The sequence below is a fragment of the Podarcis filfolensis genome (assembly GCF_964270895.1).
Source record: "Podarcis filfolensis genome assembly, chromosome: 14".
Taxonomy (NCBI): domain Eukaryota; kingdom Metazoa; phylum Chordata; class Lepidosauria; order Squamata; family Lacertidae; genus Podarcis; species Podarcis filfolensis.
Genome location: NC_139616.1, coordinates 40,191,314 through 40,214,562, shown reverse-complemented (window position 1 = coordinate 40,214,562; position 23,249 = coordinate 40,191,314). Strand labels below are relative to the sequence as shown.

General features: G+C 45.9%; 1 protein-coding gene across 5 annotated transcripts in view; it reads right to left on the bottom strand.

The window, feature by feature from the left end:
• Positions 1 to 23,249, bottom strand: part of PRKAR1B (protein kinase cAMP-dependent type I regulatory subunit beta) — a 109,663-nt gene that overhangs the window by 83,939 nt on the left and 2,475 nt on the right. For 3 of the 5 annotated variants that reach the window (XM_083585336.1, XM_083585337.1, XM_083585335.1), the window contains exons 3-4: positions 3,256 to 3,426; positions 596 to 687 (exon numbers count right to left, since the gene is read on the bottom strand). In XM_083585336.1, coding sequence (XP_083441462.1) covers positions 596 to 687; positions 3,256 to 3,426 — 263 coding nt within the window. Of the gene's footprint in view, positions 1 to 595; positions 688 to 3,255; positions 3,427 to 8,134; positions 8,248 to 9,039; positions 9,323 to 23,249 lie in introns of those variants that run through there. The other 2 variants (XM_083585339.1, XM_083585338.1) reach the window with 2 other exon arrangements.

Sequence of the window (23,249 nt, the reverse complement as noted above, 5' to 3'; positions counted from 1 at the left end):
TAAAAGAGTTGCAAAGGTTCTCCAGGAGTTAACGACGCTACAGGCCACAGCCAATCAGCGCTGTGCATGCCAGGTTTCTGTGGCAAACTCACTAAACAGGATGACATTGAATAGTGGCAGACCTTGGCACCTCAAATTTCAGTGGCGCCCTGTGAAATGCCAAAATCTGGTGGTGGCCTCCCACCCCACCCACCACTGCCTCTCACCTTCTGATGGTTGTCGTAGTTGTGGTTCCTGCTGCAGTGCCCCAGAAGCCCCATGCCTGGTGCAACTGCACCGGGCGCTCTCTCTTAGATCCACCTTTGCACTGAGCTCAACTCAGAAGACAATTTGAATCAAATGCAGTGCCTGCAGTTCTGGAGAGGTCTCAATGGTCAAGTAAGGTTATTGTGACCATCTTACCCTTAAATGTCTACCGCTTGGTGGAAAGAAGAGCACAAATTTAACAAATGAATAAGTGAAATAAACCGCTGCTCAACTGCTCGGCTAAAACCCAGCTTGATCATCCATTCCTGTTGCCAATCCTAGATGGGCACTCAGCTAGCAATGGATAGCCAAAATGTGAATAAGGTGAAATCAGAGGATCATAGCCTACCTTCTCTCATTATCATCCAGGTGAGCAAAGAGCACGTTCTTGGAGATGGCCTTTGCCAGAGCAGTCATGGTTTTATAGTCCTTGGGAATAACCTAGGCAAGGAGGAAGAGAGAGACACAACAATCTAGGTTCAGTCAAACGCCCCACCACGGACAATCTCACAATGAGGGATGCTCCTGAGTTTTAAATTCCTAATAATCTTTTTCTAAACAAAAATTAAGAAACATTTAAAAATAACACATCTAAGCAGTACAGTACAGTGGTACCTCAGGTTACAGACACTTCAGGTTACAGACTCCACTAACCCGGAAGTAGTACCTTGGGTTAAGAACTTTGCTTCAGGATGAGAACAGAAATTGTATGGTGGCAGCAGGAGGCCCCATTAGCTAAAGTGGTACCTCAGGTTAAGAACAGTTTCAGGTTAAGAATGGACCTCCAGAACGAATTAAGTTCTTAACCTGAGGTACCACTGTATAGCCATATATAACAGTGCATGAGAACATCAAAGCCCAGATAAAGTCCTCATATTTCTGATGCACTTCACATCTCAAATAAGGATCAGATGCAATGATGAAAGCCCCTGTTGTGCAGTGGTTAGAGAAGGGGGGTCTATAGCTCAAGGGTACCTAACCTGTGGCCCTCCAGATGCTGCTGAACTACAACTCCCATCATCCATGATCCAGCTAGGGCTGGTGGAAGTTGGATGGGGACCATATGTTGAGATTCCTGCATTACAGGGTGTTGGACTACATGATCCTCAGGGCCCCTTGCAACTCAACAATTCTATGATTCTGTGATCTTACAAAGGAACCGGATTGACCCCTTCAGCAGTCCCTTCAAACTCCCATCTTACAGATGTAAATTCACAGGCTTTGGGGGATCCAAAAGGCATCATCCAAACCACCCCCTTCCCTTTCCTGTAACAATGTACTGAGCACTGAAGTATGCATGTATTTTGTAAAATGAAGTTTGAGCCACATTTTAATGGAGAAGTTGGGAGCCCCTGGGCTAGCCTGTGGCTTTCCTTACGACCTGGACTGTGCCAGCAAAGGAAAAAAGGGCAGGAGAGGGAGCGGCATTATTACCCTGCAAGGAAAATCAAATGCGGATATTAAGAACAGCTGACTAGGAAATAATTAAGCAGCTGGCAGTATCTTATAAAATATTACTTTTTGTAAATGCATCTTATGCAGTGAGATACATTAATCATTTAACTCGCTGTCTCAAATACTGGGTGGCTGCCAACACAGCTTTATTTAAACCTGGGAGAGAAGCCCAGGGAACTGTTTTGACATGAAGAGAAACAAGGATGAAGTGATTCAGGGCTCATTCGCACAACCGCTTCTGCATAGGATGGCTGCCACTTGGGACATGAGAGGCGGCTGTGTTGGTGATCTGTAGGAACTGGTATATTTTCTGCGCTCTGCCCTGATGAAATTGTTGAGCTGATCAGCAGCATGCCTGGCTGAAACTACGTGCGTGCCAATATGGGCATGTGAAACCTCAGCATGGGCTCACTTAGCGATGTGAACAGCCTAATCATCTTGGATCGCAGAGGAAAGGGGTAGAAGGCTCCTTTCGTGCTCCCGCTATTCATGCCATGCTGCTGTTCAATGGCGTTCTCTGGGCTTTTAGTTTCCATGCAGAAACAGGGAACCTGCCACCACCAAGTGTTGCTGAAATCCCACCATACGTTTAAAGCAATCCTCCCAAACAATCCCTCTTCCCAGGGAGCTCTGGGAACAGTAGCTCTGCAGGTAAGGTAAAGGACCCCTGGATGGTTAAGTCCAGTTAAAGGCGTCTATGGGGTTGCGGCGCTTTCAGGCCAGGGGGGCTGGCGTTTGTCCACAGACAACTTTCCAGGTCATGTGGCCAGAATGACTAAACCACCTCTGGCGCAATGGCATGCAGTGACGGAAACCAGAGTGCACAGAAGCATTGTTTACCTTCCCACCACAGCAGTACCTATTTATCTACTTGCACTGGCGTGCTTTCAAACTGCTAGGTTGGCAGAAGCTGGGACAGAGCTACGGCAGCTCTCCCCATTGGGGGGATTTGAACCACTGACCTTCTGATCGGCAAGCCCAAGAGGCTCAGTGGTTTAGACCACAGCGCCACCTGCATCCCTTCAGCTCTGTGGAGGGAAATAGGGGTTTCCTAACAACTCTCTTAACAAACCACAATTCCCAGTATTCTTTATGTGGAAGCCATGACTGTTAAAGTGCTATAGGAGTGATTTGAATGGGCGCTGTGAATGGGACCCACGTTCCCCACAGAGAACTCGGTCATGTGTAGCTATTCCAGTAGGGATGAATGTATTGCCCACCAGCTGAAGGGAGGTGACTGCAGCCCTTTTGCACTATGGCTAGCCCTGTCCATGTTGGTATGTGATGAATTTACATAGGCATTGAGGGGTTGGACTAGATAACTCTTGGGGTCCCTTCTAACTCTATGGTTCTATGGGCAGAGCAGAAAACACGGCTCTGGAGATCCAGCTAATGGGGAAGTTCTAGTCTATTCCCAACTCAGCATCACTTTTGATTTCTGGCTAGGTACGGTAGCTTATTGACGCAGCTTGGGGGTGGGGGAATGTTGCTGTGTGTGCGTCAATAAGCCATTTATAGCACTGATCTCAAGAACAGGATCCCACAGATCTTTACCTTCCTGACATAAGAAACCGCATCTTCTTCCGTGTACACCTCTGCACTGACTCCACCCCTTCTGTGCCGCGCTTTGACCACCGGGTTTGGGGGCGGAGGAGAAATTTCGTCATCGTGGGAATCCGATTGTGAGTTGGATTTCTGCCAAGCCAGGATCTGTTTGCATTCTTCCTGCAAGGGAGAAAGAAGAGTGAGAACCTGTTCTCCTCCACAACTGCCAGCCCAAACCATTTAATACCAGTTAACCCCACCAGTCGTCATCCCACATCGAAAACGGAGGCTACGTACTGTAAATATTTGCTAGTGTCCGACTCTTGGTACAAAATTGAGATTTGTAGTTTTGGAAGGGCCTTCGCCATTAGGACTTAATCCCCCAAGCACGGCTGTAAAACAAGCTCTGAATTTTTACAGAGCTGAGTTTCTATATAGGAGAGGGACACTGAATGGTCTCGTTGGGGGGCTATTTCTTTGAACTGCAAAATTGAAAATCATCGTACACATAACTGTTAAGTTTTACTGACAAACATTGTTTGGGGAAAGAGTTGGAGCTGAAAAGAGGATTGTATGTGTGTGAGAGAGAGAATTATTCCTACAAACGCCAAGCAACTGAAGAATAGTAGACAGAGGCAATGTTTGATCATCCCAACCTATCCATCTCCCTTCCACAATCACTAGGAAATTTAGAAACCTGGAAAGAAGGGTAGGTGTGTATATAAAGGGTAGGTGATAGAGCTCAGTCCTGCTTGGGATATATACCCTTTGATGGGAAAGTCATCACCCCTAATCCCAGATGGTTGTGGGCTACCTATGGCTCCTCTGCACTAAAAGAAAGACAGTCTGCACATGCTTAAATGAATCCCTTGATTATTATGCTTTACATTGGGATAACCAATGTTGTGTCCTCCAGATGGTGTTGGACTACAACTCCCATCATCCCCAGGCAATCACGGTCAAGGATGACAAAGTTGGATGTAGCCCAACAACTTTTGAAGAGCACCACATTGGCTTCCCTGATGAAAAGCGCAATAATCACATTCACTACCTCCCAATTTACATTTTCTAGGATTTCACACATGCACATATCCCAGTCAAAGTCAATTAACAGAGAGATCAAAATCCTCCGCAGGAAGCTGCGGCGTACGGAAAGGGAGGTAAAGATTTTACAAAATCATGGGCGGCCTGCCAATTATCAGGTGGAACATTTCATAGAGTGCAAATCACCACCCAGTAAAGCAGACCCTCTAAGTGTCCCTATTTTCCAGGGACAGGCCTGGATTTACAGAAGCCGTACCGGTTTCCAGCTTTTCTTTAGGACATCCCTATTTTCACTGGAGAAATGTTGGTGGGTATGGAGTTATGTGACCCCTGAGCCAAGGAGATAACTAACTATACAACCTTTAGAAGACATCTGAAGGCAGCCCTGTATAGGGAAGTTTTTTAATGTTTAATGTTTTATACATTAATGTTTTATGAAACTGTTAAGAACAGTTTCAGGTTAAGAACAGACTTCCAGAACAAATTAAGTTCTTAACCTGAGTTACCACTGTATATGTTGGAAGCCACCCAGAGTAGCTGGAGCAACACAATCAGATGAGTGGGGTATAAATAATAAAATGATGATGATGATGATGATGATGATGGAACAGGATGCCCCTATTTTCATTGGAAAAATATTGGAGGGTATGCGATGGCACAGATGACAAAGCTACCCCCTAATAGCTACTTAGCTTAGGACCACAGTGGCAGATTTACGGTTTGCAGGGCCCTGTGTACAGTCCTTTTGGAGGGCCCTATTTATCCACCTAAGGGACGCGGGTGGTGCTGTGGGTTAAACCACAGAGCCTAGGACTTGCTGATCAGAAGGTTGGCGGTTCGAATCCCTGCGACAGGGTGAGCTCCCGTTGCTCAGTCCCTGCTCCTGCCAACCTAGCAGTTCGAAAGCACGTCAAAGTGCAAGTAGATAAATAGGTACTGCTCCAGCGGGAAGGTAAACGGTGTTTCCGTGTGCTGCTCTGGTTCGCCAGAAGCGGCTTAGTTATGCTGACCCGGAAGCTGTACGCTGGCTCCCTCGGCCAATAAAGCGAGATGAGCGCCGCAACCCCAGAGTCGGCCACGACTGGATCTAATGGTCAGGGGTCCCTTTATCTTTATTCATCCACCTAAACAAAAGTGATGGGGGAGATGAATTTACTCCAACTAGTTCTCCAGAGTTTCAGGCAGGAGTATCTGCCAGCCCTGGCTGGAGATGCCAGGGACTGAAACGGGGAACTTCTGCACGCAATGCAGATGCTCTACCACTGAGCTACACTTGAGTCCAAGCCCCACAGTCCAACAACATCTGGAGGGCTATGGGTTCTCCACCCCTGACTCAAAACGACTTGACTGATAGCTTTCCAGTGAAAAACCTCTCCAGACCCAAGCAGATTGCTCATCACCGTGTTCTGTCGTGCCATACACTGGGCCAGAGTCCCTGCCAAGTCTGCTCACCTCTAGTTTTGCACTGACAAGACAATTTAGGAAGTGTGTCTACCAAATAGCAGGGTGCGGAGGAGGGAACAGCTCGGATCTCGGTGTCAGACATGTGGCTAATTACCATCTTAATCAGCTGGTTGTATTGACACAGGAAATGAGTTATGGTTAGCTCATCAGCTGTAGCATGAGAAAAAAGAAAGGAGTGCGGTGCTCAAAACTGTCTCCTGATTTAATGGCTTCTTCCCAAAAGGCGTAAGAGTGGCGAGAAAAACAGGTGATTCATGGACCAGTCAGCAGGAATATGTGCAACCATCTCAAAAAGATTATCTTTGAGCTAGGAACAATGCACACAAAAAAGGGCAAGGAGAAGCCAGGTCAACAGTAAAAGCAGTGGCCTCCATATGTTGTTGAAAAACAGTCAGTGCTGCCAGGGTCCAGGGTTGTGAGGTGTTGATCACCCACAACCGTTTCTGCAGCAGGGTCCCTGTGAGCGTCTTAGAGCTACCCAATCAGCATGGAAAAGGAGCCTTTTTATCCACTGCCTGCTCCAAAGCCAAGCGTTTAGGGAAGCTGAAAGCATAAAGCGCTTCCGTTTCAAGAGAATGGTGTGCATGCACTGTTAGCTACAATGGTGCTTCACAGAAAATACAACAATTCATTCCAAAAGGCGATATTGGGGCACTCCACATCACTTGCACATGCACAGAAAACAGTAGATCTAACTCCAAGGCAATACATGGAGGTCTGCAGTGATCTCTGCAATGCATTCCTAATGGTTGTATAAACTCAGAAAGTTGCATCACCTTAGAAGGGAGATGGCTGTGACTGTCATGAATGGACCCTGCACTTTTGAACTTGCCCCTCCACTACTGAGTACGACTCTCACCATCCCAGAGCATTGGCCTTCCTGGCTGGGGCTGATTGGAGTTGGGGTTCAACAATATCTTTGGGGCACTATATTGACTCACCGTGGGCTAGGTCCTTTGGAGATTTCCATTTTAGGAGGTGGGGAAGAGAACTAAATTGCAGAGATTTTTAGGAGTACGCATAGCATGGAGAATGAGGACAAAGAGGAGTTCTCTTCCTCTCATTCTATTAGAACGCAAGATCACCCAGAGTAATAATAATAATAAGTAGTAGTAGTAGTAGTAGTAGTAGTAGTAGTAGTAGCAGTATACCACCCTATACTCCCACATCTCAGGGCGGTTACAACATAAAATCACTATAGGAAACCACAAAATACATAATCAAAACAAAAACAACCCAATAACCTTCCCCCTTCCAACACATTTTAAAAGGGCTTTGGATATCAATCAGCCCAAGGTTTGCTTAAAAAGGATCATTTTTGCCTGGCGCCTAAAGGTATATAATGAAGGCGCCAGGCGAACATCCTCAGAGACAGCATTCCACAAACAGGGAGCCACTGCAGAGAAAGCCCGTTCTTGTCTTGTCACTCTCCACATCTCCCTTGGAAGAGATTCAGGACAAACCACAGTTGTTCACAAAATGAACTTATGGAATTTGATGCCACCAGTTACAGAGTATTAAGAACCCTGGCGCAAACATATAAAATTGATGCAACTGATGATCTTGGCTGATGAATGAGTGATACTTGTAATGCAAATTGTCACTAATTGGTTTTAAAATGTTTTTAACGTTGCAGTTTTAAATAGTATTGTGATAGGTGTGTTAGAAATTCAATAATAAAAGAACAAAAGGTTTGTGTTCCGTTCAGCAGAAGAACAAATTTGCTCCAAACCAAAGAAACTTTTCCAGCCTGTTTCTGAGCTCAACTTTGTCAAAAGAGAGCTTTTAAACAGGCAAGTCTTGTTCATTCTCTGCAAACTCGGTGCCCTCCATAAACATTCCAACAGATTCCTACTATCCTGTCACCAGATGCATCCACTCCACTAACTTAACCTGTTATGGTACCTGTTTAACTGGCATGGCTTCCCATAGATCCTAGGCATTGTAATTTGGTGAAGGTACCGAGAACAATACTCTGTTTGCGGATGGTAAACTTCTCTGACAAAAATAATTTCCCAGATTAGAATGACTATTAATCCAGTTTGAGCCTGTGGCATAGATACATACTGAAACCACGATACACAAAAATATGCCAGTATGGTTTATTGGTTATAGCACTGGATGAAATCTGGGGGAACTCAGATACAAATATCTGCTTGGTTACAAAGCTCACTGAGTAACTTGGACCATTCACTATCTCTCACCTCAATAAACCCTCACAGGGTTGTTGTGAAGATAAAGGGGGGGAGGAAGCCAGGTACACTGTATTTAGTTCCTTCCAGGCAGGCAGCATATAGATACAATAAACAAACAAACAACACAAAATGGTGCATAGCAACACCAACCTTTTTAAAAGAAAATTGTAGAAGAAAAACTGTACCTCTGTAGCAGCAGTAAATGATCGCCGACTAGCAAGATCAACCATGTTTCAGAAACAGCAGACCACAGCATATTAGAGTTTGTGGAAGGAAACTTTGGAGTCACCTGTTTCTGCTTCAGGAGGGGCCCGTATGCATACCTGAGGCATTCCTCCCAAATGCCTGGATGCCACCTCATTCTCAAATGCCCCAAAAACAAAGATTCCACAAGAGCTCACTTTAATAGAGGCTTCCCAATATTTTGCACTCTGCTGGCTCGGAACGGCTTGTCCATCAGCTCCTCAACAGCAGCACTGAGGATTCTGCGCTATCATGAGGCAAAACTCATCTGTTCTGCATTTCAGAATTTGCACTCGGAAAAACACTGAGATAACTGCTAGCATTAAGAGAAGAGGGCTAGCTTTATATTGCTTTGGATTCACCATGCCACAAATATTGCTAACACAAATCATCTCCGTTCCCCATATCTGATTCACCCCCCCCAAAAAAAAAATGTTTTGGGGACTGATTTACAAAGCAACTCCAGCTGCAAACAGGCTTTTTGCAGTCCGAGGTCACTGTCTTGCCCCCGCTTTTCCCAGCACCAAATCGCCCTGACCACAACTTTGCTTTCCTCTCCCCACAACTTCTTTGCTGCATGGTAAACTTAACGGAGGGCCGCTTATTGGACTGCCTGCTGCAATGAACAATGTAAGAATGGTGGAACCGGAAGGTTTTTAAATCAAACAGACAGAGAGACAGAAAACCCCAATTTATAAGCCGAGTTCCAGAGGGCAGCACCTTGGAATGATAAAGTACAAAATCCAGATGATGCACCAAGATCAGCATTTATATACTTCTTCAAAAAAAGCCCTCCCACTTAACTTGGTTTTTTTTAAGAGAGAGTAAATATAAAAATGCAAGTTACCATACGGTTCATTTGTTTAAAAAGAGATCTCTTCGCTACCAACTCCCTTTCTACGCAGCGAAGCAGCTAGCTTTTCCCATATGCTTCTCTTTGCTGCCCAGGTTCGAAAATCCATTACAGAACTCAAGCAAGGAAACTCAGGAAGACACGACAGCCAGGGCTAAGCTTTTAAAAAGTCATTGTCCACATATCCTGGGGTAAAACCGCACACACGCACTCTCACTCTCTCTCTCTCTCTCTCACACACACACACAGTTGTAGCAAATCTTTTAAAGGAACAATCAGCAAACCTTTCAAGAGGGGCCCTTTAAGTATATCCATCTCCCGACGTAGCCTGCCATGAAGCCATCAACAGAAGTCACAAGTAAACACCTCACCCGTCCTTTTATTTATTTATTAAAACTGTCATCATGGCAACAAGCTCTCATGATGTACCAGAATGGCACGCATAATTCACAAGCGCAGAGATATTATGAGTTTAGACACTCTCTCCTTGACTTCATGCTTGGTTTAAACACAGAGAGACAAACACACAGCCCCGGGGCTACAGAGAAGAGAATGGGCCTTGTTGTACTCTTATTTCAGTGAAGGACTTAAGGAGAAAGAAGGGTTGGTCCAAGGCATATTGCTGCCTGAGGCAGAGCAGCAAATGGTGTCTCGCGCTTCTCACCCACCTCCAGCCAAGACGCTTAGAACCAGTGGTGGGTGGTGGCCATAGGGCGGAAGCCAGGGAGGTCAACAGTAGGTGGCGCCAGAGCCAGTGGACAGGCAGAGCCAACAACTTCTGGTTTTGTCGCCATCCTCCTCCTCCCTGTTGGGTTCTACAAGGGCAACACTGAAAAGAAGGAGGATGCAGTTGATAGCCAATGCCACCCCTTGGGCTGGGTGTAGGTAAGAAGGCAGGCAGGTGGGGGCTGCTGATGTCACTGAGGTTGTTGGGGGCTGTGCCCCATTTGCTCTAAAGGAGCAGCTTCCACTCCATAGTACCCAAGGTCAGTACTCAAGGTCAGTCAAGTGGCTTTATTGTGTCTCCACTATCAGAGGCTTTTGCTAGAAACCACAGGCTGGGAGAGCGCTGCTGTGTACAGATCCTGCTTGCGAGCTTCCCAGGGGGGATCTGGTTGGCCACTGTGAGAATGGGGCAGTGGGCATTGGTCAGTTTGGACTGATGGAGCACTGTCCCACCAATCTCAGTCTGCCCTCAGCTAGCCACCATCTTCCTGCCTTCTTAATTCCCGCCATTCCAGAGAGTTGCACTGCCTGTTGGCTTCCTCCTCTTTAATCTCAGTGTTGCTCTTGTAGAACTCAGCAGGGAGAAGGTCAGGAACAAAACTAGATTTAGCTCTGCCTATCATTGGCTCTGGCGCCACCTACTGTTGGACCTCCAGGCCTTCTGCCCCACCAGTCCCAATGGGCACCCAGATGTTGGACTGATTAGGACACTGATTCTTCTTAATTAAGCCAATGGCTGCATAAAATTGGGCCAAAGGCTGTAAGATTGCTTATACTGTAGCCTACTCTAGGGTTTTTTTTTTTCAAATTCTACAAAGCAAATCTCCTGACAGGTCCATGGGACTTGCTTATTTCAGTGATTCTTTATTTCCAAGAAAATAGCATTTTCTTCCTTGTCATTACATCTGTTGACCTCCTCCATCACCATCTAAGAGGTTTCAGCTTGTAAGCGCTAGACTCAAATTGACTATATGGATTTTTCCGGGAAGGGCTTCAAAAGAAAAAGCTAGCTATTAAATACCACCTAAGTGCTCTCCATTTGTTCTCTTCCACCTCTTGCAGCATTCTGAAAAATAACAGCATGGAGCATGTTCCAAATAAATTATTCCATCCCTTTCTTTTCATCAGAATTGATCCTAAGAAACATCACCCAAGTTGCCCTGAAAACCATTTCATCTACAAAACGAAACAAAACTCTTCTCTGGTTGTCCTTGAAATTATCCACAGTGAATCTGCATCGCTATTGTTGCTAATTAATTACAGAGGCTGCAATCCCAGCTTCATGTTTTTATCATTTCAAAAAGAGTATAAACAAGTACAAAAATACAGAAAAACAGAGGGCAAATCCAACTCTCTTAAACACTTGTGAGAAATTGGAAACCCTAAAAATTGCTCACCTCTCCCCTAAAGGCAACCCATATATATTATACCAGCACAATTAAGCAGCAGATATGGGAAAAGCCCCAATGAATTCAATAGGAAAGTAAGAAACTACGTTTGACTATAAAGCGTACATAAGTTTGTGAATCTGCTTCCCTGCATGCCACTCTTTCATTCCCACCCACACCCAGTCCAGCTCCAATAATGGAAATGAGTCCAATGTAGCAGGGTCTTCAAGCAGCCCAGCAACTCTCCCCCCAATTTACAGCAAAACTGGCAAGCATTTGCTCAACCACAACAATACTTGGTTAAGTTTCCAAATGGGTTTAAAATGGGCCAATCATAAATCCCTCTTTTTTACTGCCCTGGTTTCTCCATAACACCCATTTTTTGTTTAACAAAAAACATGTTCATCACTTTCTTTACCATGTGCTCATTGGATTTTCCTTGGTCCTACCTGTACATAGAACCCATCCGTCCCATCCCTGTGCAATCACTTGATGCTCCTTGGATCTGCATAGAACCCATTGCTTCACTTCCTGGTCTCCCTCTTGATGCTCCTCTGACCTGCCTAGAACCCTCCACTGTCTTCCTTCCATGCTTGCTTGGTGCTCCTTCTGCCCACGTGAAACCCTCTTTTGACATCCTTCTTTTTCATACTTGTTCTTGGCTTGCCGAGACTTGACATTTCCAATGCAGAAATAACATTTCAAAAAGAAGATACAGAAGTCTCAAACAAAGATTTTTCAAATGTATTGATTTTTGCTGCAGCATAGAACCCTTGTTGGCAACTAACTAATTAAACAAGGAACAAATCTTGAACTCAACAATGCACAGAGGCCAACTGTCACTGGATCTGACACCAAATGCATTCCCAGGCAAGTTGAGACACTGAAATCCCATCTCTCAACAACAGGGGCTATGGCACACACTGCCCTTGAGCAGACACCTTACAGGCTAGTCCAGGGATAGGAAATGGGTGGCCTTCCAGATGTTGATGTCGTGAACCCTGTCTGGACAAGGGTTGCAGGGCCATCACATGAGGCTGCAGGGCCATCACATGAGGGTCTGGGTCTGGGTAAGGGCTCAGAGCTGACTGCGGAAGACAGGAAGACTATTGTGCCTGAGGCAGTTGGACAAGAACTTAGATAGGAATTTCCTAGACCACAAAAGCCAGAGCTTGGACCCTCACAGGCAACCTCCCCTGAGCCTGAAGAACCAATGTCTCCCACCACACATCACTAGTCAGGGACAGCTGTGAGTGCAGAAAGGTTATGGAACAAAGGAGGGGTCTTCAGGTCAGAGGGTTGGCCCTTAAGTTACTCAAGGTGTGGGGAGGAAGTCTGGAGTGAGAGGCGTAAGAGGCCTCAATCTGCTCCCCACCTTTGTTGGAGAAAGTTGCTTGCTTGGAGCTTTCTGCGGAGAGAGAGGCATAAAAGGAATCTGGAGAAAGAGGTGGGTATAGAAGGCTTTAGTCTGCTCCCAACCATTGATGGAGAAAGATGCTCACTCAGAGCTGTCCATGGTCCAAAAACCTTCAACCAGCTTTGCTTCTTTCTCTGTAGGCTTTGGAACTGGACCAGAACACAACTCCTGTTTTCACTGGCCTCAGCTAGCACGGCCTATATTTAGGGACAATGTGATATTTATTCCAGAGACATCTGGAGGACCACTGTCCCCAGCCCAGGTATAATTCCATGCCCATTTCTCCAGAGGTAGTTTGTTTTATTTATTTCCAGATATTTGCAAAATGCCTAGGCTGGCCACTTATCCAACACCCAAAAGTGGATCGCCAAAAAAGCAGACAAAGGAGGATGCCAATTTGCACAGGATTTGTATATGATTACTTGAATGCACCGATGCAAATTTAGATATATTACTGTAAGTTATAAGAAATACAATACATTTTGCCATAGTGGTAAAGACTGACCAGCTGGCCTGTGCTGACTGTAAACAGGGGAGGAAGTGCTCTCCCATCCTAAGAGTTCTTTATCTTAAAATGAGCCTTGGACTGGACATCCCATCAAATGGAGGACCAGTCCTGCCATGCATACTGTCTTGAACTGGCAGGACAATGGAGAGGAAGAAGAGCATCCCAGTGAGGGGTGCAGCCATGACTGGCAGCCACTGGAGCAAGCCAGGGATGGGAAAGGAGAGGTTGGGGTTTCAGAAAGTACACACGGGGTGACAGATGCCGGCGAGGGGATGGGGGTCAGTGTGCAGGGACCAGAAGAGCAGGACCCCTACTAAGGGCCAGAGAGGCCCCCATCTCCATGAACAAGGTGGGCTCTGAGGCAGAGAGAGCAGTGGGAAGTATGCTTGGGGAGGCTGAGGCAGGCAAGGGCCCACAGCCCAGGTGGAGTAGGCTCAGAACAGGTGAGAATCACATGCCTTGTCAAGATGCTGCAATCAACACGCAAGGTATAAACGGGAAGCAGAGGTGAGGTGCTGGTTCTGCTTAAATGTTGATGGACCTCAGCTTAGATACTCTGGCACCTCTATGGGACTGTGCTTCGGTTTTGGCTTTGGACTGTTTTTTCTGACTAATGGACTTTGGGTTTGGCTTACTTGGATTGACCCTAGACTATGTTCCCTGACTTTGGATTTGACATACTGTATACACCAGCAGGAGGGGCGCGGGTGGCTCTGTGGTTTAAACAACAGAGCCTAGGACTTGCCGATCAGAAGATCGGCGGATCGAATCCCCGCGACGGGGTGAGCTCCCGTTTTTCAGTCCCAGCGCCTGCCAACCTAGCAGTTTGAAAGCACATCAGAGTGCGAGTAGATAAATAGGTACCACTCCGTCGGGAAGGTAACCGGCGTTTCCGTGTGCAGCTCTGGTTCACCAGAAGTGGCTTAGTCATGCTGGCCACATGACCCGGAAGCTGTACGCTGGCTCCCTTAGCCAATAAAGTGAGATGAGCGCTGCAACCCCAGAGTTGGTCACGACTGGACCTAATGGTCAGGGATCCCTTTACCTTTACCTTTTTACACCAGCAGGACTTGCCGCTAGGTAGACCAGGGGGTTCAGGACACACTCAGGACTTGTTGTTGTTTTCATTTTGTATTTTTTGATGTAAACCACCCCAGATCTTTGGATGAAGAGTGTATATAAATGATGATGATGATGATGATGTAACATCAGCATCCTTTACAGCAGGGATGGGTAGTCTATGGTCCTTCAGATGTTGTTCAACTCCAACTCCCACCAGCCTAGCCAACTGTCGGGGATGAAGGGAGCTGTAGTCCAGCAAGGTCTGGAGGAGCACAGGTCTCCTGTTTCTGCTTCACGTGATAATAACAGCCTCATATCTCTCTTATGTTCCTCCAGCTCTACTTCTCCTCCCACAATATTCTTTCCCTTATAAGAGCATGAGCTATTATCAAATCCTGTAAACTTTTCAAGAGAATTACCATTGCCCTTGGCAATCCAACCCTAAATTAACAAAAAGACTTGGGAACAAATGCTTGGGAAAGAGCTATATGTGAATTATGTTCTCTTTCAGGCAGGTGTTCTTGGCTTGTGAGGTCATGGAACTCCTCACAAAGCTAAGGCACCCTTCTGCGCATGCTCCTGGTTGGCCACATTGGCCAGGAACAGGATTGGTTGTCTTCATATATTAACTTTCAGCTCATCATCAACAAACTGTCTTTGTAACAAGCCTGTTGCTTCCAGAAGGATTACTCTGCTGTGGTTTGTGCAAGATATTTGGGATATATAACCAGGGCTGGCTTTTGTTTTTTAATTTCCCTTGACTATAGCCACATTGCTCTGGTTCAAATGTCTTATGCTGCACACTTCCAAATATCACAATGCCTGTGCAACTATATAATAATAATAATAATAATAATAATAATAATAATAATAATTTATTATTTCCCCAGCCACTCTGGGCAGTTCCCAACAGAGGACTAAAAACAGAACAAAACTTCAAACATTAAAAACTTCCCTAAACAGGGCTGCCTTCAGATGTCTTCTAAAAGTCAGATAGCTGTTTCTTTCCTTGACATCTGGTGGGAGGGCGTTCCACAGGGCGGGCGCCACTACCGAGAAGGTTCCCTGTAACTTCGCTTCTTGCAGTGAGGGAACCGCGAGCTCCCACTCGCCCCAGACTGGTGTTTTATTGTGGGTGTATCCTGCAAGATGTTATTGGCACAATAATAGCGCATTCTTGATGGATTTCCTCTGCTTTAGTTTGCTCTGTGATGCTTTCCCAGTGCTGCCACATTGGCCCCATCTGTGATGGGTTGTTGTTTTTTTGGCCCCTGCTTAAAACATTTGTGTTTGGGCAATACCAGGCTTAGGCAAACTCGGTCCTCCAGATGTTTTTGAGACTACAGTTCCCATCATCCCTGACCACTGGTCCTGTTAGCTAGGGATGATGGGAGTTGTAGTCCCAAAATATCTGGAGGGCCAAGTTTGCCTATGCCTGGGCAATACTATCCAGACCCGTAGAGGTTTACATGTTTAAAACTCTCTTTAGTTGGTTGCTGGTTTTATTACTGTTTTTAGACAGAGAGATATATTTTTTAGACAAATGCTTTTAACAACTTATTTTTAGCTGCCTTTGCTGGTAAGTTTAATATTTCTTGTAAAGCACTTAAGGTTTTGTTACAATCAAGCAGTATATATAAATTTTGTTGAACAAATGAGTAAAACCAGGCCTTGCTTGCCTCTGAAACAATACATTCACACATCTTATCAAGGGTTCTAGTAAAATCTACTTAGCGAATATTCTTGCTCCATTCCTGCTTCCATCCTCACTTTCCTTCACAAGCAGTGACCTTCTCAAAGCCTCCATCCCCGTTTTCTCTCGACTGCTTCACTGTCGAGCACAAAGGAGGCACATTCCCCATCCTTCAAAGCTCATTTAGCCGAACAGAGCTGCCGTCATCCTGAAACGCAAGCTTTTCATGCAAAATTCATACCCACATCTCTGCAGACATGGCTTTTATGATGCATTAAGCTGTAACGTCAAGCTAAGCTGCAAACACGGCTACGCTTGCTCTGCAAAACGTCAAGCTACTAATAAGGGAAGGTGGCAACTATTAGGGGGGGGGGTCAAATCTACTCTGGCTGTGCTGAAGATTAAAGCAGGATTGTACAACAACACATCACCCGTCCCCTCTTCAGTTTAGAGGTTGATGGGTCTGAGTTCAGCTGATGCCAATAACTCAAACACAGAAAAAGTTAGCAAGGAAATGTATTGGCAGCTGGTCACACATAGCTGTCAACCGTCCCTTATTTGGCAGGAAAGTCCTTTATCCCAGCACCGTGTCCCGCTGCTGTCCCTTATTGATGATGTCCCTTAAATTTCCCAGGTTTCAAAGGAAGCAGCTCCTCTCCCTCCCTCCCTGCCGGCCGGGGAGGAGAGAGGCTCCAACTGGGTTGCTTGGCTGCGTTGCTCACACAATAAGGAGTCTAAGAACGACTGGAGGGTGGAGCTTGCATGCCTTGTGCCGATCAAATTGGCCGCGTTGCCTGGGGACTCGCCTTTGCTCAGCGCTTCCCAGCGGAGAGCTGACAGTGGTTTTCCTTGCTGCATCCCCTTTGCCAGGTTGCTGCGCTGTGGGAACCACCGCTTGAGGCTTTATTTGGCTGCTGGCTGGGCTTTCTGCCTTTGGCTCGGAGGGGCTCAGAAGTTGAACATACCTGTGCTCTGAAAATCCCTTATTTTGGCTGCTGATTTTATTTTCGAGGCTGCTGGTCCCTTATTTTCAAATCTGTAAGTTGACAGCTATGAGCTGGTGCCTATTAGAAATGGCAAGGCGGAAGGCAAATGACCAACAGGAGGTGGAGCCAGAACCAATGATAGGCAGAGCTGACCAATTGCAAGAAAGAAAACAGGCAGGTAGGTGCTGGCTAGCTGAGGGCAGACTGAATCCAGTGGGGTACTGCCCCCTTTGCCCTAATGGAGCAGCCCCCCGTGACTACATGGCGGACACCATGAGCTTCAGAGTCAGAATCCTACGCTGGTTCACTGTGCTGCCAGCACCTGCTGGATGGGAAAGGGAACTGCTGGGATATCAAACTAGGAGACTTGGCACCAAAGTACGGAATCCTCCTGGCTCACCCAGGGGCCAATCTGGCTGCATGTCCTGACGACTAAGAGGGCCACTTATCCATTTCCCAAAACAGAGAGAACAAAACAGGACACCAATTTGCCAATCAGTTGCATGTACTAGTTTACATATAAAGATGAAGATAATTGGAAATAATTACTACAATTTAAATAGGCATTCAATACACCCCATCCTAGTAGGGAACCAGGCAGAGGATCTTCTTGGTAGTGGCGCCCGCCCTGTGGAACACCGTCCCATCAGATGTCAAGGAAATAAATAACTATCTGGCTTTTAGAAGACATCTGGAGGCAACCCTGTTTAGGGAAGTTTTTAATGTTTGATGTTTTATCGTGTTTTTAATATTCTGTTGGGAGCCGACCAGAGTGGTTGGGGAAACCCAGCCAGATGAGTGGGGTATAAATAGTAAAATAATAATACTGTAGTAATAATAGTAGTAGTAGTAGTAGTAGTAGTAGTAATATCACTGTGACCAGGTAACCTGTGTGCCTGTTCAGTCTGTTATCCAGGTGCTGCTAACTTCAAGGTCCTGCACCTGTTCTCCCTTCTTAGGGGTGTTTGACTTTAAGCTGACCTCAGAGTAGACACCATTCAAATAGAAGGCAGTTCTCCAACATTTTTCAAACAGAAGATAGGACACCCTAGTCATAGCTCTGGCAATTTCCAGGACTAGAAGCTGAGGGTCAATGGTCCACCACTGAACCAGAGCTCCTCAAGTCCAAGATGCCACAGATCTCTGGGCCAGAGACTCCAATTCCAGGTCCAGCAAGCGCTGGCGAGTGGGTGTTGTGTTGAAACTGGGCCAAGCAGCCCCAATGGAGCACCAGGTGGCCTAGTGAGTTACCTCAGGAGCACAGAACCTTTTTCAGCCCGAGTGTCACATTCCCTTCTGAGGCCACATGGCAGTCATCAATGGGGACAGAGGCAAAGTGGGAAACACAATTAACGTAAATTTCATCTCTGTATGGTAGATTGTTTTCTACATACATTCACACACTCCTCTCTGTCGCCCATCCGGGAAGGCAAGAGGAATGATCAAAGTTCAAAGATATTTGCCAGTCAGGGAATAACACCAAGGATGAGATGAAACAACAACACGTGCAACCAATGCTTTTTTGGGAGGTACAAAATGAGGTGCCAATGCTTGTATCTTGATTAACGTGCAAAATGGTTGCCATGGGCAGTAAAATAGAGAGAGAGAGGTGTCAGTACTTCATTAAAAAAGCAGATAAAAGCAAGAACATAGCAATAAAACACAGTAAAATCCCAGTACTCAATCAGAGAGTGACTGTTAGGCACGGAAGTCTATACCAATGGTGGCCAGCTGAATAGGGTCTCAGAAGCCCTTCCCTTCCTTCCCTGAGCACTTATAGAACTGAGCAGGCAGGAAAATGGGGACCTACCTAGAATTAGTTGGCTTTTCTGTCATTGGCTATAGCTCCCCCTACTGTTGGCCTCTTGCCCTACCAGTATCAATGGGCACCAGCCACTCCTGACTCGAAGTTGTTATGGGGAAGTCTACCTGTTTCTTCCTCTGCTCGGTCAGATTTCTGGCTTTGGGCTGGCCTGTCTCTGTGCATGTTTTAACTCAGCTGGCAGCCCACAGGTATCTGAGAGGCCTGCCTGCCTACCCTCAACTTCAGAGTCTGACAAGGCAAGCTCAAGACCTAGTTCCCCCATCACATTGTGGCCACATCCATACCATAATCCTGAAGCACTCATGCCATTTTAAGGGCCATGGCTTCCCCCAAAGAATTCTGGGAACTGTAGTTTGTTAAAGGCGCTGAGAATTGCTATCAGCACTTCCCATAAGCCATGGCTCTTAAAGTTGTAGAAGAGTGTTTTCAATGCATGGTCTGAATTTGTGTAAAACCTACTCATTGGGCCCACAATGGGCCTCTTTTTATAAGCTGAATTTTGGAAGAGAACTGCGGTGGGCTCTCTTCTGACCTCCACCATACTGCCACACTTTTAGAAGATATTAATAACTGAGGAGAAAAGGAAAGAACATCTTTTAAATGTACGTATCCATAATTTAGCCAAGCTTGCATTGTTCCTTGTTGACAAGAAGCCAAGCCTTAAGACACAAAGCTTCTTTCTCATGTACTGAAGATGAAGCTTTGCCTTTGGCACATTTCAAAATGTGTTTTGGAAACACGACGGAACAGTAGATTATTATTATGTGTTATATACAAAACACTCGCCCACTGGCATCGCGTACGAGAGGGGAAGGTGAGCTACACAACCAAGAGGCAGACCAAATGACAAGGTTTCAGAACCTGCATTCAAAACCCTGCACACTTTTAGAGTCTTTGCTCAACCATCTTGTGTGTCTCTGCACAACCACACTTCCTGGTCGAAGATAAAGTGCCTTAGCATCTTTACCCATCCGCCAGGCCAGGGGACGGGGGGGACGGGACGACCAGCTCCTTCTGCTCTCCCCACAACCCAGCAAAGAGCCTGGACTGAATCATCAACAGCCAGGAGCCAGAGGAGAATGCCACACACAGAGGGATGGGAGAGAACAGTGGCTCAGTGCACATTTAAAGGCAAAACGACTTAATTTGCACTTTCTGAAACAATACAAGTAGTGAAACACAGCCATCCTTCAAAATTCAGCTTCTCCAAATGTTGTGGTACAGTGCTCCAAACAAGCAATTTTTTTAATTAAAAAAAATACATATATTGGGGAAAATGTGCATAAAATTGTTATAGAACATGTACCTCCCCCACAAGACACGGGATCACAGAATAGCAAAGTCGGAAGGGACCCTGAGGGTCATCTGACCCAACCGCCCGCAATGCGGGATTTTTTTGCCCAACGTAGGGCTCAAACCCACAACTGTGAGATTAAAAGTCTACTGCTCTACTAACTGAGCTCTCTCACACACAATGAATCTATTGTTGAAAAATAACATACAGAAATGCATTATGTTATGGCAAGTTGCCTGCCAGAGTATGTACATTAGTTGAAACTGCCTACAAAAATATGTTTATTAAGAATAATTTTGCACTCAAACGTTAACAGATTTTAATTGGGATTTTAAAAAGAAAAATGCAAATTGCTGCAGAAATGTGGAGAACTAAATTTCAGACTTGAAACTGAGAACTGAAACTGATATGGCTGATCATTTCTACATACACACATACCAATTTTAATTGTAATTCCTCTTGGAAATCAACCTCAGGTTTTTTTTTATTGTATTTTTATTAAAGATCTCCTTGGTTTGGAAATCAACCTCAGTTGAAAAGCACAGCATAAATTGAATAAAACAGCAAACAATGATCTTGTCTAGGTCAGTAATATAAGCCAAACTGCACATCTCGGGATCTGTCCTGTGTTCTTTGGCATATATGACAATGCAACAGGTATAGGAGCTCAGCGTTACAGCACCATTGATAGCCTTGCCCTCTGTGAATTTATCTAATCCTCTTCCAAAGGCCTTGCAATTAAAGCGTCACAGAGGTATCCAAGCAAGATTCAGATTCAGGTGTCAAAAGGGCCTGCACAAAATCTCACCTCTCCTTCTGCATCTTTCCTTATTTGAAAGACTTCATCACTGAAAGACTGGATAGACCAGGCATCCCCAACCTTTGGCCCTCCAGATGTTTTGGCCTACAACTCCCATGATCCCTAGTTGCCGCCGCTCTGGGCTAGGTTGGCTGGTTAAACCATTTCTCGCTGGACAGCCATCCACTCCGTGGCTGTTCAGTCGCTGGCAGAATCCGTCAGTGGGCGTTTCTTAAACCTTTTCCAACATAAAAGTTGTTTGACACCCAGTCTCCTCCTACTCTCCCTGCGCGGAAGTCTTCTGCGCAGGGAGGGCGTGGGTAGCGGAGGACCTGTGCTCTCCCCGCTGGTGTCCAGTGAAGAGTCCCGGAGCCTGCTCTCTGCTTCCCCCATTGGCCCCCCTCTATCCCTGGTGTTGCGCTGATTTTCTTCCCCAACAGGAGACCTGCCTCTCTCCCTGCTTGGCCCCTCTCTAGCATCGCTGTGGAGCCTCGCCTCCTCCTCCTCTAGTTCCAATGGCAGTTCCCTGACACATGGGCATAGCCAGGGTGTGCAGCTGCCCTCCCTATCAAATAAATAAAAATGCTTAACTAGCTGACCAATTGCATCACAGATAACTTGGTTCTGCCCCCCCAAAAAACACAAAGCTTGCCCACCCACCCCCCAAAATAAATCCTGGCTACGCCCATGCTCAGAAGTGTGGGGAAAGCTGGTCTGGGAGTGGGCATTACCTGTGGCAGACCCTAAATTGTGGCACTCCCTCCTCACAAAGGCTCATTAACCACCTGCATCTCCCTTTTGCTGTCTACCACAAAGATACCTCTTTACCTTGGTCTCTGGTGAGTATTTTGCTTTGTGGGACCCTCCTCATTTGATGGAGGTATACTGTACAGTTTTTGAATGCTATTTCTTGGCTTTTTAAAAATACCTGTAACCGTTTTGTCTGTGTTTATAACTGTATATTATACTGTAGCAACCCACCCTGGGACCTTAACGGTGAAGGGCAGGCAGAAAAACTTAGAAATAAACAATGAATAAAAATCTTGACCATTCCTGCTTATGCCAGCCTTGCAAGTTGACCGCCGTTGTTTGCTGAAAGTGTTAGGCTAGCTAGATGCTAAGTTTGCGTTTTATTTTATCTTGTACTCTGCTTATCTCTGCCCCCCCTTCTTTAATCACTGTTCTTTACCGAAATAAATTCTCTATCATTTCAAATGCCGGAGGTTGGCTGGTTGCTTTTAGATTGCTACAGTTTTATCTCCCCCACACCAGGCTCCTCGGCAGCATGTCCCAAGGTCTGGACAAACAGAGAATTCAGAGAGGACAGTCCCATTCTTGCATCTAGCAGAGAGTCTGCTGACATTTCTCAGTTTCCAGGACAAGAGCCCGAAAGCTGTGGGTATCCCTGATCCCCACTAACTTAGAGGCTTATACAGTGGTACCTCAGATTACATACACTTCAGGTTACATACGCTTCAGGTTACAGACGCTGCTAACCCAGAAATAGTACCTCAGGTTAAGAACTTTGCTTCAGGATGAGAACAGAAATTGTGCAGCGGCAGAGGTTAAGAACAGTTTCAGGTTAAGAATGGACCTCCGGAACAAATTAAGTACTTAACCCAAGGTACCACTGTGGTACCTCAGGTTGCGAACGGGATCTGTTCCGGAGCCCCGTTTGCATCCCGAAGTGAACGTAACCCGTGTCCGCGCGTCTGCGCGTGCGCGGGTCGCGTTTTGGCGCTTCCGCGCATGCACGTGATGTCATTTTGAGCATCTGTGCATGCGCACGCGGCAAAACCCGGAAGTAACACACTTCATTACTTCCGGGTTGCCGCGGAGCGCAACCGGAAAATATTCATCCCGAAGTGTACTGTATTTATCCCGAGGTATGACTATATCATAATGTCGTGACTGTGCTACCTAAAGCTTAGAACCATCTATGAATGGTGTTTTACACCGTTGCACAGTAGATGTACGCACAAGGCTCAGTGCTTGCCCCACTTGTGGGAGCCCTTGGCATCAGGCACAGCAAAGGACATAACTCGGCATGAAATTTGCATATTCTGATTTATATGTAAAGATTCCTTTGCGAAATTTGGGTGGTGGGTGGCTGAGGTTTCCGCACTACACTCTATAAAGCGTCCAGGCGTCCTGTAAGCAAAGATTTCACTTTGTTTTTCGTTTATAAAAAGTAGGAAGGGGCAGGAATTAGGGATAGGCGAATCTGTCCATTTCAGTTTCTCACAGTTTCTCATTTCCCCGTGCTTCAGTTCTCCAGATCTCCACATCGGTTTGTGAATTCCTTTTTCTCTCTCGTGGAAATTCATCAGCGCTGTTGTGAAATTTCTCCTAATACACACCTTTTGGTGCGCAACCAAATATGTTTTTGTAAGCAATTTCAACAAATGTAATGCATTCTGCATGTTACTTTCACGAATATATGCCTTTCTATGCACACTTTACCCCCACCATATGAATTCTTGTGCACATTACTTGGCCAGAAAAC